The sequence below is a fragment of the Athene noctua genome, chromosome 39 (assembly GCF_965140245.1).
Source record: "Athene noctua chromosome 39, bAthNoc1.hap1.1, whole genome shotgun sequence".
NCBI classification, from domain to species: Eukaryota; Metazoa; Chordata; class Aves; order Strigiformes; family Strigidae; genus Athene; species Athene noctua.
Window position 1 is genome coordinate 169,854 of NC_134075.1, and position 15,673 is coordinate 185,526.

Consider the following 15,673-nt stretch of genomic DNA (forward strand, 5'->3'; position numbering starts at 1 on the left):
ATAGACCCTACAGCATCCATAGGGCCCTCACAGCACCCATACAGCACCCATATAGCCCCCACAGCACCCATACAGCACCTCCTATAGCCCCTATAGCATCCGTACAGCCCCCGTAGCACCCATATAGCTCCTATAGCACCTACATAGCACCTACAGCACTGCTATAGCCCCTATAGCACCCATAGCGCTCTCAGCACGCTATATAACCCCCACAGCACCCCATATAGTCCCCCAACATCCCATATAACCCCTATAGCACCCCATACAGCGCCCATAGCTCCCATATACCCCCTTATCACCCCATATAGCACCTGTAGCATCCATACAGTCCCCATAGCACCCACATAGCACCTATAGCACCTACAGCACCCTCTATAACACCAATAAAGCCCCCACAGCACCCATATAGCATTGATACCACTCCCTATAGCACTCATAAAACCCCTATAGCACCCATATAACCCCTATAGCACCCCCTATAGCACCCATAGAGCACCTATAGTACCCACAGAGCACCTATAACACCCTCTATAGCACTCATACAGCACGTATAGCACCCCCTATAGCACCCATAGAGTACCTATAACACCCCCTATAGCACCTATGGCACCCACAGAGCCCCTATAGCACCCATAGAACACCTATAGCACCCCCTATAACACCCACAGAGTATCTATAGCACCCATAGAGTCCCTATAGCACCCCCTAGAGCACCTATAGCACCCACAGAGCCCCTATAGCACCCATAGAACACCTATAGCACCCCCTATAGCACCCACAGAGTCCTATAGCACCCATAGAACACCTATAGCACCCCCTATAGCACCCACAGAGTATCTATAGCACCCATAGAGTCCCTATAGCACCCGTACAGCACTTATAACAGCTCCTATAGCACCCATAGAGCCCCTATAGCACCCCCTATAGCACCCATAGAGCGCCTATAACACCCATAGAGCCCCTATAGCACCCCCTATAGCACCCATAGAGCCCCTATAGCCCCCCGTTACCTCCGGATCCCCGAAGGCGGCGGCGACCAGGACGAGCTGGGGCTGGAACTGGGGAGACGTTGTGGGGGTCTGTGCCCCCGGCACCCCCAAAACCCCCCAGAATCCCCCCAAAAAATACCCCCCAGGGAACCCCAAAATCCCCCAGAATCCCCCCAAAAAATATCCCCCAGGGAACCCCAAAATCCCCCAGAATCCCCCCAAAAAATACCCCCCAGGGAACCCCAAAATCCCCCAGAATCACCCCAAAAAATACCCCCCAGGGAACCCCAAAATCCCCCCAGAATCCCCCCAAAAAATACCCCCCAGGGACCCCAAAATGCCCCAGAATCCCCCCAAAAAATACCCCCCAGGGAACCCCAAAATCCCCCAGAATCCCCCCAAAACCCCCCCAGGGACCCCAAGACCCCCCCCGACCCCTCAGGGCCCCCCCCAAACCTCGAAGGCGATGGGGAGGAGGAGGTGGAAGAAGGCCGCCGCGTAGTCGCCGTCCGTCGTGCCGGGCTATAGGGGGCGTCGTGTCACCTCAGACCCTATAGCCCCCCCAAACTCCCCTATAGCCCCCCCAAACACCCCTATGCCCCCCCAAACACCCCTATGGCCCCCCAAACACCCCTATAGCCCCCCCAAACACCCCTATAGCCCCCCAAACACCCCTATGGCCCCCCAAACTCCCCTATAGCCCCCCCAAACACCCCTATAGCCCCCCAAACACCCCTATAGCCCCCCAAACTCCCCTATAGCCCCCCCAAACTCCCCTATAGCCCCCCAAAACACCTCTATACCCCCCCAAACCCGCCTATAGCCCCCCCAAACACCCCTATAGCCCCCCAAACACCCCTATAGCCCCCCCAAACTCCCCTATAGCCCCCCAAAACACCTCTATACCCCCCCAAACCCGCCTATAGCCCCCCCAAACACCCCTATAGCCCCCCAAACACCCCTATAGACCCCCCAAACTCCCCTATAGCCCCCCAAACCCCCCTATAGCCCCCCCAAAACACCCCTATAGCCCCAAACTCCCCTATAGCCCCCCCAAACCCCCCTATACCCCCCCAAACCCGCCTATAGCCCCCCCAAACACCCCTATGGCCCCCCCAAACCCCCCTATAGCCCCCCCCACCTGCTCCCAGCGCACGTCGACGGTGAAGCCCTCGCCGCGGGCGGTGCCGGCGCTGGGGGGGGGCGCGTCTCCCCGGTGCACCCCGAAACACAAAACACTGTTGGGGGGGGGGGCACAAAAAGGATTAGGGGCGCTCCCAGTACATCCCAGTACATCCCAGTATATCCCAGTACACACCTGGGATCCTCCCGGAAGAAACCGGTGACGGCCCGGCCGGGCTGGAGGCACCAATCGACGACGAGGATGCTGCAAATTTTTTTATTTTTTTTTCGGGGGGGGGACACGACACCCCAAATATTCTTAAAAAAAATTAAAAAAAAAACCAAAAAAAAACCCAAAAAAAAGACCCCGGGGGTGCCCCCACCCCCCGAAAAAAATAGGGTGATCTCCCCCCCCCCCCCCCCAATTTCTTACCGCTGCACCCCAAAATGTCGCTGGGCTGCCCGGGCGACGGCGGCGACGGCTTCTGGCTCGGGGGGGCTATAGGGGGACACCGAGTCACCTATAGACACCCTATAGAGCCCCCCCGGGGTTTGGGGGGGGGCCTTAGGGTGTCCCATTACACACACACCCCCCCCTACGGCCCCCCCAAATATTCTATAGAGCCCTCAGGCCCGAGAGCGACCCCGGAACCCTGCGGCCCCTATGGAATGGGGGGGGGGGGGGGCACCTATAGACACCCGTGGTGGTTTTTATAGGGGCCCTATAGCACCCCCCTTCCACCACCCTGAGACCCTATAGCACCCACAGGGCCCCCCCCATCTCCTATAGGACCCTCAGGGCCCCTATAGCACCCCCCCATCACCTATAGCACCCCCCATCACCTATAGCACCCCCCATCACCTATAGGACCCTTAGAGTCCCTACAGCACCCACAGTGCCCCCCCCATCTCCTACAGGACTCTCAGGGCCCCTATAGAATGCCCCCATCACCTATAGACCCCTCAAGACACCTATAGCACCCCCCCCCCATTACCTATAGGACCCTCAGAGCCCCTATAGCACCCACAGGACCCCCCCATCCCCTATATGGCTCTCAGGGCCCCTATAGCACCCACAGGGCCCCCCCCATCTCCCATAGGACCCTCAGGACCCCTATAGCACCCCCCCATCACCTATAGGACCCTCAGATCCCCTATAGCACCCACAGGGCCCCCCCCATCCCCTATATGGCTCTCAGGGCCCCTATAGCACCCATAGGGCGCCCCCCATCTCCCATAGGACCCTCAGGGCCCCTATAGCACCCCCCCATCTCCTATAGGACCCTCAGAGCCCCTATAGCACCCGGAAAATTCTGCAGCCCCCCCGCCAGCCCCCATAAATTTTTCATCCCATGGAAACGGGCGCCTATAGGATCCATACGTCCCCCTGCAGGGTGCCGCTGCGCCCCTGGGGGGGGGGGCAGATCTATAGGGTCCGGGGGTGGGGTCCCTCTGGGACCGTGTCCCTATAGGGGGTCCCCGTCACCCATCCGGGGGGGTCCCCGCGCGGGTGGGGGGGCCCGTATGGATTCTATAGGGCGCCGGGCCGTACCGCAGCAGCGCCAGCCCGTTGCGCAGGTCCCCGCTCAGCACCTTCGCCAGCAGCTCCAGCAGCGACCCCAGCGCCAGGCGGGACCCCCCCGCGGCCTGCGGGGGCACCCCAAAACCCCCCGGCACCCCGAAATCAACGGGGGGGGGGCAAAGCCACCCGGGGGACCCCAAAAATCCCACCAGAACACCCCGAAATCATCGGGGGGGGCAAATACAGCCGGGGGACCCCAAAAATCCCACCAGGACACCCCGAAATCATCGGGGGGGGCAAATACACCCGGGGGACCCCAAAATCATCGGGGGGGGCAAATACACCCGGGGGACCCCAAAAACCCCACCAGGACACCCCGAAATCATCGGGGGGGGTCAAATATACCCGGGGGACCCCAAAATCATCGGGGGGGGGGCAAATACACCCAGGGGACCCCAAAAATCCCACCAGGACACCCCGAAATCATCGGGGGGGGCAAATACAGCCGGGGGACCCCAAAAATCCCACCAGGACACCCCGAAATCATCGGGGGGGGCAAATACACCCGGGGGACCCCAAAAATCCCACCAGGACACCCCGAAATCATCGGGGGGGGCAAATACACCCGGGGGACCCCAAAAAATCCCACCAGGACACCCCGAAATCATCGGGGGGGGTCAAATATACCCGGGGGACCCCAAAATCATCGGGGGGGGGGAAATACACCCAGGGGACCCCAAAAATCCCACCAGGACACCCCGAAATCATCGGGGGGGGCAAATACAGCCGGGGGACCCCAAAAATCCCACCAGGACACCCCGAAATCATCGGGGGGGGCAAATACACCCGGGGGACCCCAAAAATCCCACCAGGACACCCCGAAATCATCGGGGGGGGCAAATAGACCCGGGGGACCCCAAAAACCCCACCAGGACACCCCGAAATCATCGGGGGGGGGCAAATACACCCGGGGGACCCCAAAAATCCCACCAGGACACCCCGAAATCATCGGGGGGGGGCAAATCCACCCAGGGACCCCAAAAACCCCACCAGGACACCCCAAAATCAATGGGGGGGGCAAATACACCCGGGGGACCCCAAAAACCCCACCAGGACACCCCGAAATCATCAGGAGGGGGCAAAGCCACCCGGGGGACCCCAAAATCATCGGGGGGGGCAAATACACCCGGGGGACCCCAAAACCCCCCGGGACACCCCAAATTCCCCCTGGGACCCCAAAATGACCCTGGGACACCTCAATACCCCCCCCAGGACACCCCAAAACCATCGGGGGACCCCAAAACCCCCCCAGGGAACCCCAAAACTTCCCCAGAACCCCCAAAACCCTCAGGGGGGGCCCAAACCCCTCCCAGGGACCCCAAAACCTTCACGGGGGGAACCAGATGTCTGGGGGGGCCCCAAAAATCCTCTCCCGGGGATCCCCCCCCCCCTCCCCTTTTTCCTGGGGGACACCCCGATATTTCTTACCGGGGGGGGTTGGGGCGGCTGCAGCTCCGTCTGGGTCAGCAAGGGGGGGCTGGGGACCCCAAAAATCACTCAGGGACCCCCAAAATCCCTCAGGGACACCCCCAAGCTCTTTGGGGACCCCCCCACACCCCCAGGGCCCCCCCAAACCCTCCAGGGACCCCAAAAATCCCTCAGGGACCCCCCCAAGCTCTTTGGGGACCCCCCCACACCCTCAGGGCCCCCCCCAAACCCCTCAGGGACCCCAAAAATCCCTCAGGGACCCCCCCAAGCTCTTTGGGGACCCCCCCACACCCCCAGGGCCCCCCAAACCCCTCAGGGACCCCAAAAATCCCTCAGGGACCCCCCCAAGCTCTTTGGGGACCCCCCCACACCCTCAGGGCCCCCCCCAAACCCCTCAGGGACCCCAAAAATCCCTCAGGGACCCCCCCAAGCTCTTTGGGGACCCCCCCACACCCCCAGGGCCCCCCCAAACCCCTCAGGGACCCCAAAATCCCTCAGGGACCCCCCCCAAACTCTTCAGGGCCCCCCCAAACCCCTTCGAGACCCCCCAAATCTCCCCCGACCCCCCAAACTGCCCCCCCCTGCCATCCCTCCTTATATCTCCCCCCCCCCAACCACCCCACAGCGCCCCCAAAAGGACCCAGAGACACCCCAAATCTCCCCCGACCCCCCCCAAAATGCCCCCCCCGGACCCCTAAAAGCCCCCCAAAATCTCCCCCCCCCCCCCCCAAAACCCACCTCTGCAGCAGCAGCAGCTCCTCGTCGGTAGCGGGACGACACTGAGAACGAGATAAAAAAAATTGGGGGGGGCAGCCAGGTGTTTTGGGGGGTCCTTAGGGTTTGGGGGGGCCCCTGGCGTTGGGGGGGACCCTAAATTTTTTTTGGGGGGGCCATATTTTAAGTGGGGGGGGACACATACGCTCACCTCAACGCGGACGCAGCGCTGCGCCAACCCCAACTCCTCCAGCGTGGCCCAAGCGGCCGATAACGGCCCGGGGGGGCTGCGGGGGGGGGAAATTTTGGGGTGTAGGGGGGCACCCCAATATCCTGGGGGGGGTGTCGGGGTCGGGGGTACCCCCCCCGCCCCGTTTTTTGGGGGGATTTGGGGGTACCTCTCATCCCCAGACCCGGCGGCGAATCGCTCGTCGTAAACCAGCCCCGTCCCGGTGGGCGCCGCCGCCTCCGCCCCGAGATCCTGAGGGGGGGGGACACACCCCCCAAATATTGGGGTGCCCCCCCCCCCCCCAAATTTACCACAATCCCCCTAAGGGTGCCCCGCACCCCTCTGCCCCACCCATCGCGCAAGTGATGCAGAAATGGGGGTAACCACCCCCCCCAAAAATAAGCCCCCCCCCCACCCCCAACCCAGGGGGGACTCAGATTTTGGGGTGTTCCCCCCCCCCAAAGGACCCAGACTTGGGGGTGCCCCCCCCCAACCCCCCCACTCCAGCCAAACGACCCCCCCTCGCACCCTGAGGGACCCAAATTTTGGGGTGTCGCCCCCCCCACCCCCAAAAGAGCCCCCCCACCCCCTGGGGGACCCAGATTTTGGGGTGTCACCCCCCCCACCCCCAAAAGAGCCCCCCCCACACCCTGGGGGACCCAGATTTTGGGGTGTCGCCCCCCCCACCCCCAAAAGAGCCCCCCCCACCCCCTGGGGGAACCCAGATTTTGGGGTGTCGCCCCCCCCACCCCCAAAAGAGCCCCCCCCACACCCTGGGGGACCCAGATTTTGGGGTGTCGCCCCCCCTTCACCCCAAAAACCCCCCGCCCCCCCCAAGGGGACCCCCCCCACCCCCTGGGGGACCCAAAATTTGGGGTGTGTGTCCCCCCCCCACACCCCAATACCCCCCCCCATCTCCCAAGGGACCCAAATTTTGGGGTGCCCCCCCCCGCCCAGGTTAAGCCCCGCCTACCAGCCGCTGTAGCTCCGCCTCCAGCCCCTCCCTGCGGCTCCGGGCCCGCCCTCGGCGTTTGGCCTCCGGGAGCCCCCCCCGCTGGGGGGGGGCGCGGCGCCCCGCCCGCCCCTGGGCGGAGCCACGTTTAACCCCGCCCATTATTTTTTTCCCCTTCACAAAAAACCACGCCCACCCGCTTAAACCCCTCCCACTCCCCCCCTTCTAGCCCCGCCCCTTCTCACCATGGCAGCCGGGGGAGGGGCTGTAGCGCCGCGCGGGGAAAAGGGGGGGGGCCTGAAGGGGGGGTGCAACGGGTTAAAGGGAGAATCGAGGGAAATTTGGGGGAAAAAAAGGGGAAAAAGGGGGCACGGGGGGGGCTCCATGGGCCTGGGGGGGCCCCATGGAGCCGGGGGAGGCGGTTCGGGGGCTCCGGGGGGAGCCGGGACCGATCGCGCTCACCTGCAGCCCCGCGCGAGGCTGGCGCCGGGCGCGCGGAGATGACGTCAGAGGAACGGGGAGGGCGTGGCGACGCACGCACGGACGGGTGAGAGGCGGGGTTAGAGTCGGCGCCGCGCTGGGCGCCGCCATCTTGGGTATGTAGCGGATGGGCGTCGCCATATTGTGTGTGTAGCGGATGGGCGACGCCATCTTGGGTGTGTAGAGGATGGGCGTCGCCATCTTGGGTGTGTAGCGGAAGGGCGTCGCCATCTTGGGTGTGTAGAGGATGGGCGTCGCCATCTTGGGTGTGTAGCGGAAGGGCGTCGCCATCTTGGGTGTGTAGAGGATGGGCGTCGCCATCTTGGGTGTGTAGCGGAAGGGCGTCGCCGTCTTCGGTGTGTAGCGGATGGGCGTCGCCATCTTGGGTGTGTAGCGGAAGGGCGTCGCCGTCTTCGGTGTGTAGCGGATGGGCGTCGCCATCTTGGGTGTGTAGCGGAAGGGCGTCGCCGTCTTCGGTGTGTAGCGGATGGGCGTCGCCATCTTGGGTGTGTAGCGGAAGGGCGTCGCCGTCTTCGGTGTGTAGCGGATGGGCGTCGCCATCTTGGGTGTGTAGCGGATGGCCGTCGCCATATTGTGTGTGTAGCGGTTGGGCGCCGCCATCTTGGGTGTGTAGAGGATGGGCGTCGCCATCTTGGGTGTGTAGCGGAAGGGCGTCGCCATCTTGGGTGTGTACCGGAAGGGCGTCGCCATCTTGGGTGTGCACTGGACGGGCGCCGCCCTCTTGGAGCTCTCCCGTGGGGTAACACGGGTCAACGTGGGGTAACACGGGTAAACGTGGGGTAACACGTATTGACATGGGAATAACACGTGTCAGTATGAGATAACACGCATCAACATAACACGGAGCCTCGAACACAGATATGGGGACATGGAGGGATACGGGGGGTCGGGCAGCCCGGCTATGAGCTGCAGAGAAGATTTTGTGGGCCAGACACGGGATAACATGCAGTAACATGGGCCAACAGGGGATAACACGTGCCAACACGGGATAACACGAAGCCTCGGACATAGATACGGGGATGTGGAGGGATACGGGGGGGGGTCAGAGCACCCGTGTATGAGCCCCAGAGAAGATTCCGTGAGCCAGAACGTGGCGTAACATGTGTCAACATGGGATAACACGTGTCAATATGGGATAACACGCATCAACATGGGATAACACGGAGCCTCGGACATGGGCATGGGGACGTGGAGGGAAATGGGGGGGGGTAGGCAGCCCGGGCCAGAATCAGACCCCGGGCCCTGTGGTCCAGAACACGGGATAACATGTGATAACACGTGATAACACGTGGGAGGGCGGGGCCAGACCGTTCCATATCAGCATTTTGGGGGTGTTTCACCCCCCCCAAGGGCGTGTAACCCCCCCCCCCGAGCCCCCAGAATCCCCCCCCCCCAAATAACAACGCTTGAGCCCGATTCTGTTTCCGATACCAAAATGTATTTGGGGGGAGAGGGAAGGGGGGGCAGGGGGGGCCCCCCCAAAAAATTTAAATCTGGGTGCTGAGACCCGGGGGGGCCCCCACAGGAGTTGTGGGGGTAACGTAACCCCCCCCGGACCCCCCCAAAAAATTTCCAGTGGTTGAAAATGGTAAAAGGTGTCCGGAAAGAACGAGGGGTCCGAGGGTGTAAAGAGCAGCCGGATCTTCGTGGGGGGGTTGTGGGGGGATTTGGGGGGGTAAGGGGGGGCCCCCCACAATTGTGTCCCCCCCCGTGACCCCCCCGACGGTTCCGGGCCCCCCCCCTTGACGTCGTTTTTTTCCTTTGGACGAGACTTTGCGGTTGCGGGTTTGGATCCCGTCTTTGCGCATGGTCAGGGGACGGTTCACCTGCGGGGTTGTGGGGGGGGACACACACACACACACGCAAAAATATTATTTTGGGGGACACAGAAATTTTAGGGGGACCCCCTGGAGCCCCCCGACCCCAATCAGCGCTGAAATCGCCCCAAAATTCTCACCCCCTCCCTCCCCGCCCCGTCCCTTCCCCAAAACCCCCCATGGTGGAAGGATCCAGGATTTTGGGGGGGAGACCCAGGACTTTGGGGGACCCCATGATTTTGGGGACCCCTCCAGGAGTTTGGGGACCCCCCCAAAAATTTGGGGACCCCCCCCCCCCGGGTGCCCCCACACACCCCCCCCTTAACCCCCAGAGACCCCCCCATAACCCCCCAAAAATCCCCACTGCGGAAGGATCCAGAATTTTCCGGGGAGACTCAAGCCTTTGGGGACCCCCCCAGGATTTAGGGGACCCCCCCAAAAAATTCGGGGACCCCCCAGGTGACCCCACACCCCCCAGAGACCCCCCCAAATCCCCCGTTTGCGAGGTTAAACCTGGGCAAAGCCTCCCACGAAGGGTTTAGGGGTGCGGGGGACACACACACACACACACACGCAGGCATGCGGGAGGTTTTGGGGGGTCCCGGGGGGTTTTGGGGTGTCGCGGGGGGGTTTTGGGGGTCCCCCCACCTGGTGCAGTTTGTAGTAGAGGCCGCAGGCGTTGCAGACGGGGTCCCCGCGGGGGCTGCGGCGCCAGAGCGTGGTGGTGCTGGTCTGGCAGTTGCTGCAGACGGTGCCGGCGCGCTTGCTCACCAGCTTCAGGGAGGGGAGGGGGGGCACGGGGGAAAAATTTGGGGGGGCTCAGAGGGGTTTGGGGGGACTGGGGGGGGTTTGGGGGGACTGGGAGGGGTTTGGGGGGGACTGGGAGGGGTTTGGGGGGGAATGGGCGGGGTTTGGGGGGAATGGGCGGGGTTTGGGGGGGAATGGGAGGGGTTTGGGGGGACTGGGAGGGGTTTAGGGGGGACTGGGGGTTTTGGGGGGGAATGGGAGGGGTTTGGGGGTGACTGGGCAGGGTTTGGGGGGGAATGGGCAGGGTTTGGGGGGGAATGGGCGGGGTTTGGGGGGGAATGGGCAGGGTTTGGGGGGGAATGGGCGGGGTTTGGGGGGAATGGGCGGGGTTTGGGGGGGAATGGGCGGGGTTTGGGGGGACTGGGAGGGGTTTGGGGGGACTGGGAGGGGTTTTGGGGGGACTGGGAGAGGTTTAGGGGGACTGGGAGGGGTTTGGGGGGGACTGGGAGGGGTTTGGGGGGGAATGGGAGGGGTTTGGGGGGGACTGGGAGGGGTTTGGGGGGGAATGGGAGGGGTTTGGGGGGAATGGGCGGGGTTTAGGGGTGACTGGGGGGGGTTTGGGGGGACTGGGAGGGGTTTGGGGGGGACTGGGAGGGTTTGGGGGTGACTGGGTGGGGTTTGGGGTGACTGGGAGGGGTTTGGGGGGACTGGGAGGGGTTTAGGGGGGACTGGGAGGGGTTTGGGGGGGACTGGGAGGGGTTTGGGGGGGAATGGGAGGGGTTTGGGGGGGACTGGGAGGGGTTTGGGGGGGAATGGGCGGGGTTTAGGGGTGACTGGGCGGGGTTTGGGGGGACTGGGAGGGGTTTTAGGGGGACTGGGAGGGGTTGGGGGACTGGGAGGGGTTTGGGGGGACTGGGCGGGGTTTAGGGGTGACTGGGAGGGGTTTTGGGAGGACTGGGAGGGGTTGGGGGGGACTGGGAGGGGTTTAGGGGGGACTGGGAGGGGTTTGGGGGGAATGGGCGGGGTTTGGGGGGACTGGGTGGGGTTTGGGGGGACTGGGAGGGGTTTGGGGGGACTGGGCGGGGTTTGGGGGGGACTGGGAGGGGTTTTGGGGGGACTGGGTGGGGTTTTGGGGGGACTGGGCGGGGTTGGGGGGACTGGGTGGGGTTTGGGGGGACTGGGAGGGGTTTGGGGGGGACTGGGAGGGGTTTTGGGGGGACTGGGCGGGGTTTGGGGGGACTGGGTGGGGTTTGGGGGGACTGGGAGGGGTTTAGGGGGGACTGGGAGGGGTTTGGGGGGACTGGGCGGGTTTTGGGAGGACTGGGAGGGGTTTGGGGGTGACTGGGAGGGGTTTAGGGGGGACTGGGAGGGGTTTGGGGGGACTGGGAGGGGTTTGGGGGGGACTGGGAGGGGTTTGGGGGTGTTTTGGGGTGTTTTGGGGTGTTTCTGGGGTTTTGGGGTGTGTTTGGGGTTTTTTGGGGTGTTCTGAGATGGTGGGGGGGGTTGGGGGGGATTTTGGGGTGCTTGGGGGTGTTTTAGGGGTTTTGGGGGTGTTTTGGGTGTTTCAGGGTGTGTTTGGGTTTTTTTGGGGTGTTTGGGGCTGGTTTAGGGGGGTTTGGGGTATTTGGGGGGTTCTGGGGTATTTTGGGGGTTTGGGGGTTACTTTGGGTGATTTTGGGGTATTTTGGTGTTACTTTGGGTGATTTGGGGGTATTTTGCGGTATTTTGGGGCATTTTGGGTTACTTTGGGGGATTTTGGGGTATTGGGAGTTACTTTGGGGTATTTGGGGGGTATTTGGGGTATTTGGGGTATTTTGGGGTATTTGGGGGATTTGGGGGGTATTCGGTGGTATTTTGGGGTTATTTGGGGGTATTTTGGGGTATTTGGGGGTATTTGGGGTATTTGGGGGGTATTTTGGGGCATTTGGGGGGTATTTTGGGGTTTTGGGGGTATTTGGGGGTACTTTAGGGTATTTTGGGGGTATTTCTGGGATATTTGGGGTATTTGGGGGTTATTTTGGGGGCATTTGGGGGGTATTTTGGGGGCATTTGGGGTATTTGGGGGTACTTTGGGGGTATTTGGGGTATTTTGGGGATTTAGGGATACTTTGGGGCATTTTGGGGGTATTTGGGGGTACTTTGGGGTATTTGGGGGTATTTGGGGGTATTTGGGGGTACTTTGGGGTACTTTGGGGTATTTGGGGGTATTTGGGGGTATTTGGGGTATTAGGGGGTATTTGGTGTATTTGGGGTACTTTGGGGTATTTTGGGGTATTTGGGGGTATTTGGGGTATTTGGGGGTATTTGGGGGTACTTTGGGGGTACTTTGGGATATTTTGGGGTATTTTGGGGTACTTTGGGGTACTTTGGGGTATTTGGGGGTATTTGGGGTATTTGGGGGTATTTGGGTGTACTTTGGGGGTACTTTGGGGTATTGGGGGTATTTGGGGTATTTGGGGGTACTTTGGGGTATTGGGGTAATTGGAGGGGTATTTGGGTATTTGTGGTATTTGGGGTATTTGGGGGTATTGGGGGTATTTGGGGGTATTTGGGGTATTTGGGGGTATTTGGGGTATTTGGGGTATTGGGGGGTATTTGGGGTATTTGGGGGTATTTGGGGGTACTTTGGGGTATTTGGGGGTATTTGGGGGTATTTGGGGGTATTTGGGTATTTGGGGGTATTTGGGGGTTTTGGGGTGGGTTTTGGGGCTCACCAGACGCTTCTTGGGGCGGATGAGGGGCCGGTTGTGCCCGTTGAGGCGGTGGTAGAGCCCGCAGGCGTTGCACAGGTAATGGCCCGTCCCGTCCCGGCGCCACAGCGGCGTCGCCGTCGCCCCGCAGTTCACGCACTCCCGCGCCTCTGCCCAGCACAGACCAGTACAAACCAGTATAAACCAGTATGGACCAGTATAAACCAGTATAGACCCGCTATAAGGCATGACACACCAGCATGTACCCCCCCCGTCCACCCACTCTACCCAGTATCGGTCAATGTGGACCAGTATAAACCAATGTGGACCAGTATAAATCACTTTCAACCAGTATAAACCAGTATAAAACCATACAACCCATAGTGTAGACCAGTAGACCAGTATAAACACAAGTACAAACACCAGTACAAACCTGCTAAAACGCAACACACATCCCACCACGCACCCCCCATTCACCCACTCTACCCAGTCTCAATCAATGTGAACCAGTTTGGACCACTATAAATCACTTTTAACCAGTATAAACCAGTATGAACCAGTACAAACCAGTATAGACCAGTACAAACCAGTATAAACCAGTACAAACCTGCTACAAGGCAACACACATCCCACCACGCACCCCCCATTCACCCACTCTACCCAGTCTCAATCAATGTGAACCAGTTTGGACCAGTATAAATCACTTTTAACCAGTATAAACCAGTACGAACCAGTACAAACCGGTATAGACCAGTACAAACCAGTATAAACCAGTACAAACCTGATACAAGGCAACACACACCCCACTATACACCCCCAGTTCAGCCACTCTACCCAGTCTCAATCAATGTGAACCAGTTTGGACCAGTATAAATCACTTTCAACCAGTATAAACCAGTACAAACCAATATACACCAGCATAAACCAGTACAGACCAGTATAAACCAGTACAGATCCACTATAAGGCAACACAAACACCACCGTACACCCCCCGTTCACCCACTCTACCCAGTATCAATCGATGTGAACCAGTTTGGACCAGTATAAACCACTTTTGACCAATATAAACCAGTACAAACCAGTATACACCAGTATACACCAGTACAGAGCCACTATAATGCGGCACACCCCCCCGTACCCCAGCACGCACCCCCCGTTCAGCCACTCCCCCCAGTATCCCCCAGTATAAACCAGTACAGATGTCTCTGGAACAATGTAAACCAGTATAAACCAGTATAAACCACTATGAAACAGCCCAAACCAGTATAAACCAGTATACACCACTACAGACCAGTATAATGAGCATCCCAACATGCCCTCACGGCCTCTACGCTCTGCCCAGTATCAACCAGTATAAACCAGTATAGCTCAACATACACCAGTATAGAAGAACTATAGACCAGTGTAAACCAGTATAAACCAGTATAAACCAGTATAAACCAGTATAAACCAGTATAAACCAATACGGGGTAGCGCGAGGCACTGGGCAACCCAGTGCGCACCCCCAGGCCTACACCTCTGCCCAGTACATCCCAGTATAAACCAGTACAGATCGATATTAAGCCAGTACCAACAACCAGTACTGACCAGTATGGACCAGTACAAACCAGTATGGACCAGTACAAGCCACTGCCCACCCCCAGCTCAGCTGCTTCTGCACCTCCACCCAGTATAAACCAGTATAAACCAGTAAAAGGGGCCCAGTATCAATCAGTACAAACCAGTATGAACCAGTACAGTCCAGTATGTGTCCCAGTACGCACCAGTACAGACCAGTACAAGCCCTCGGTATGCACCAGTGCAGGCCAGTATGACCCCAGCATGCACCAGTACACACCAGTATGACCCCAGTACACACCAGTCCATCACAGTATGACCCCAGTATGCCCCAGTACACCCCAGTATGCCCCCCCCACCCCAGTCCCTCCCAGTATGACCCCAGTCTGTCCCAGTATGATCCCAGTATGACCCCAGTCCCTCCCTGTCTGACCCCAGTATGACCCCATCCCATCCCAGTCCCTCCCAGTCCATCCCAGTATGACCCCAGTCCCTCCCAGTATGACCCCAGTATGATCCCAGCCCATGCCAGTCCCTCCCAGTCCATCCCAGTATGACCCCAGTCTGTCCCAGTCCATCCCAGTATGACCCCAGTCCATCCCAGTATGACCCCAGTCCATCCCAGTCCCTCCCAGTATGACTCCAGTCCCTCCCAGTATGACCCCAGTCTGTCCCAGTCCATCCCAGTATGACCCCAGTCCCTCCCAGTCTATCCCAGTCCATCCCAGTATGACCCCAGTCCCTCCCAGTTCATCCCAGTATGACCCCAGTCCTTCCCAGTCCCTCCCAGTATGACCCCAGTCCCTCCCAGTTCATCCCAGTATGACCCCAGTCCCTCCCAGTATGACCCCAGTCCCTCCCAGTCTATCCCAGTCCATCCCAGTATGACCCCAGTCCCTCCCAGTTCATCCCAGTATGACCCCAGTCCTTCCCAGTCCCTCCCAGTATGACCCCAGTCCCTCCCAGTCCATCCCAGTCCTTCCCAGTATGACCCCAGTCCCTCCCAGTCCATCCCAGTCCTTCCCAGTATGACCCCAGTCCCTCCCAGTATGACCCCAGTCCCTCCCAGTCCATCCCAGTCCTTCCCAGTATGACCCCAGTCCCTCTCAGTATGGCCCCAGTCCCTCCCAGTCCATCCCAGTATGACCCCAGTCCCTCCCAGTATGACCCCAGTCCCTCCCAGTCCATCCCAGTCCTTCCCAGTATGACCCCAGTCCCTCTCAGTATGGCCCCAGTCCCTCCCAGTCCATCCCAGTCCTTCCCAGTATGACCCCAGTCCCTCCCAGTATGACCCCAGTCCCTCCCAGTCCATCCCAGTCCTTCCCAGTATGACCCCAGTCCCTCC

General features: G+C 60.4%; 3 protein-coding genes across 3 annotated transcripts in view; 1 reads left to right on the top strand and 2 right to left on the bottom strand.

Annotated features, from left to right (window-relative positions):
* LOC141972999 (protein deacetylase HDAC6-like) overlaps positions 1–7,517 on the bottom strand; it is a 7,936-nt gene extending 419 nt beyond the window's left edge. The window contains exons 1-13 of the mRNA XM_074931081.1: positions 7,479–7,517; positions 7,262–7,313; positions 7,038–7,148; positions 6,234–6,316; positions 6,047–6,122; positions 5,860–5,900; positions 5,122–5,170; positions 3,664–3,758; positions 2,545–2,610; positions 2,308–2,376; positions 2,131–2,227; positions 1,446–1,511; positions 1,011–1,058 (exon numbers count right to left, since the gene is read on the bottom strand). Coding sequence (XP_074787182.1) covers positions 1,011–1,058; positions 1,446–1,511; positions 2,131–2,227; positions 2,308–2,376; positions 2,545–2,610; positions 3,664–3,758; positions 5,122–5,170; positions 5,860–5,900; positions 6,047–6,122; positions 6,234–6,316; positions 7,038–7,148; positions 7,262–7,264 — 804 coding nt within the window. The 5' untranslated portion in view covers positions 7,265–7,313; positions 7,479–7,517. The remainder of the gene's footprint in view (positions 1–1,010; positions 1,059–1,445; positions 1,512–2,130; positions 2,228–2,307; positions 2,377–2,544; positions 2,611–3,663; positions 3,759–5,121; positions 5,171–5,859; positions 5,901–6,046; positions 6,123–6,233; positions 6,317–7,037; positions 7,149–7,261; positions 7,314–7,478) is intronic.
* A 1,426-nt stretch (positions 7,518–8,943) lies between these two features.
* LOC141973016 (erythroid transcription factor-like) lies at positions 8,944–13,093 on the bottom strand. Its single transcript, XM_074931107.1, has 3 exons — positions 12,796–13,093; positions 9,983–10,108; positions 8,944–9,343 (listed from the first exon to the last, which is right to left on the bottom strand). Exons 1-3 carry the CDS (start codon positions 13,018–13,020, stop codon positions 9,005–9,007), a joined length of 690 nt encoding a protein of 229 aa, XP_074787208.1. The 5' UTR covers positions 13,021–13,093; the 3' UTR covers positions 8,944–9,004.
* Positions 13,094–14,382: 1,289 nt separating this feature from the next.
* The window catches only part of LOC141973000 (5-aminolevulinate synthase, erythroid-specific, mitochondrial-like), a 3,883-nt gene continuing 2,592 nt past the window's right edge, over positions 14,383–15,673 (top strand). Inside the window, exon 1 of the mRNA XM_074931082.1 lies at positions 14,383–14,536. Coding sequence (XP_074787183.1) covers positions 14,383–14,536 — 154 coding nt within the window. The remainder of the gene's footprint in view (positions 14,537–15,673) is intronic.

What these genes read in the sequence shown, in the direction of transcription:
- LOC141973016 (XM_074931107.1), bottom strand. Translation starts at nt 13,020, where the DNA reads ATGCCTTATAGCGGGTCTATACTGGTTTATACTGGTCCATACTGGTTT. An exon ending in TCCGCCCCAAGAAGCGTCTG is followed by an intron (nt 10,109 to 12,795) that starts GTGAGCCCCAAA and finishes CCCTCCCTGAAG; the next exon opens with CTGGTGAGCAAGCGCGCCGG. An exon ending in TCTACTACAAACTGCACCAG is followed by an intron (nt 9,344 to 9,982) that starts GTGGGGGGACCC and finishes ACAACCCCGCAG; the next exon opens with GTGAACCGTCCCCTGACCAT.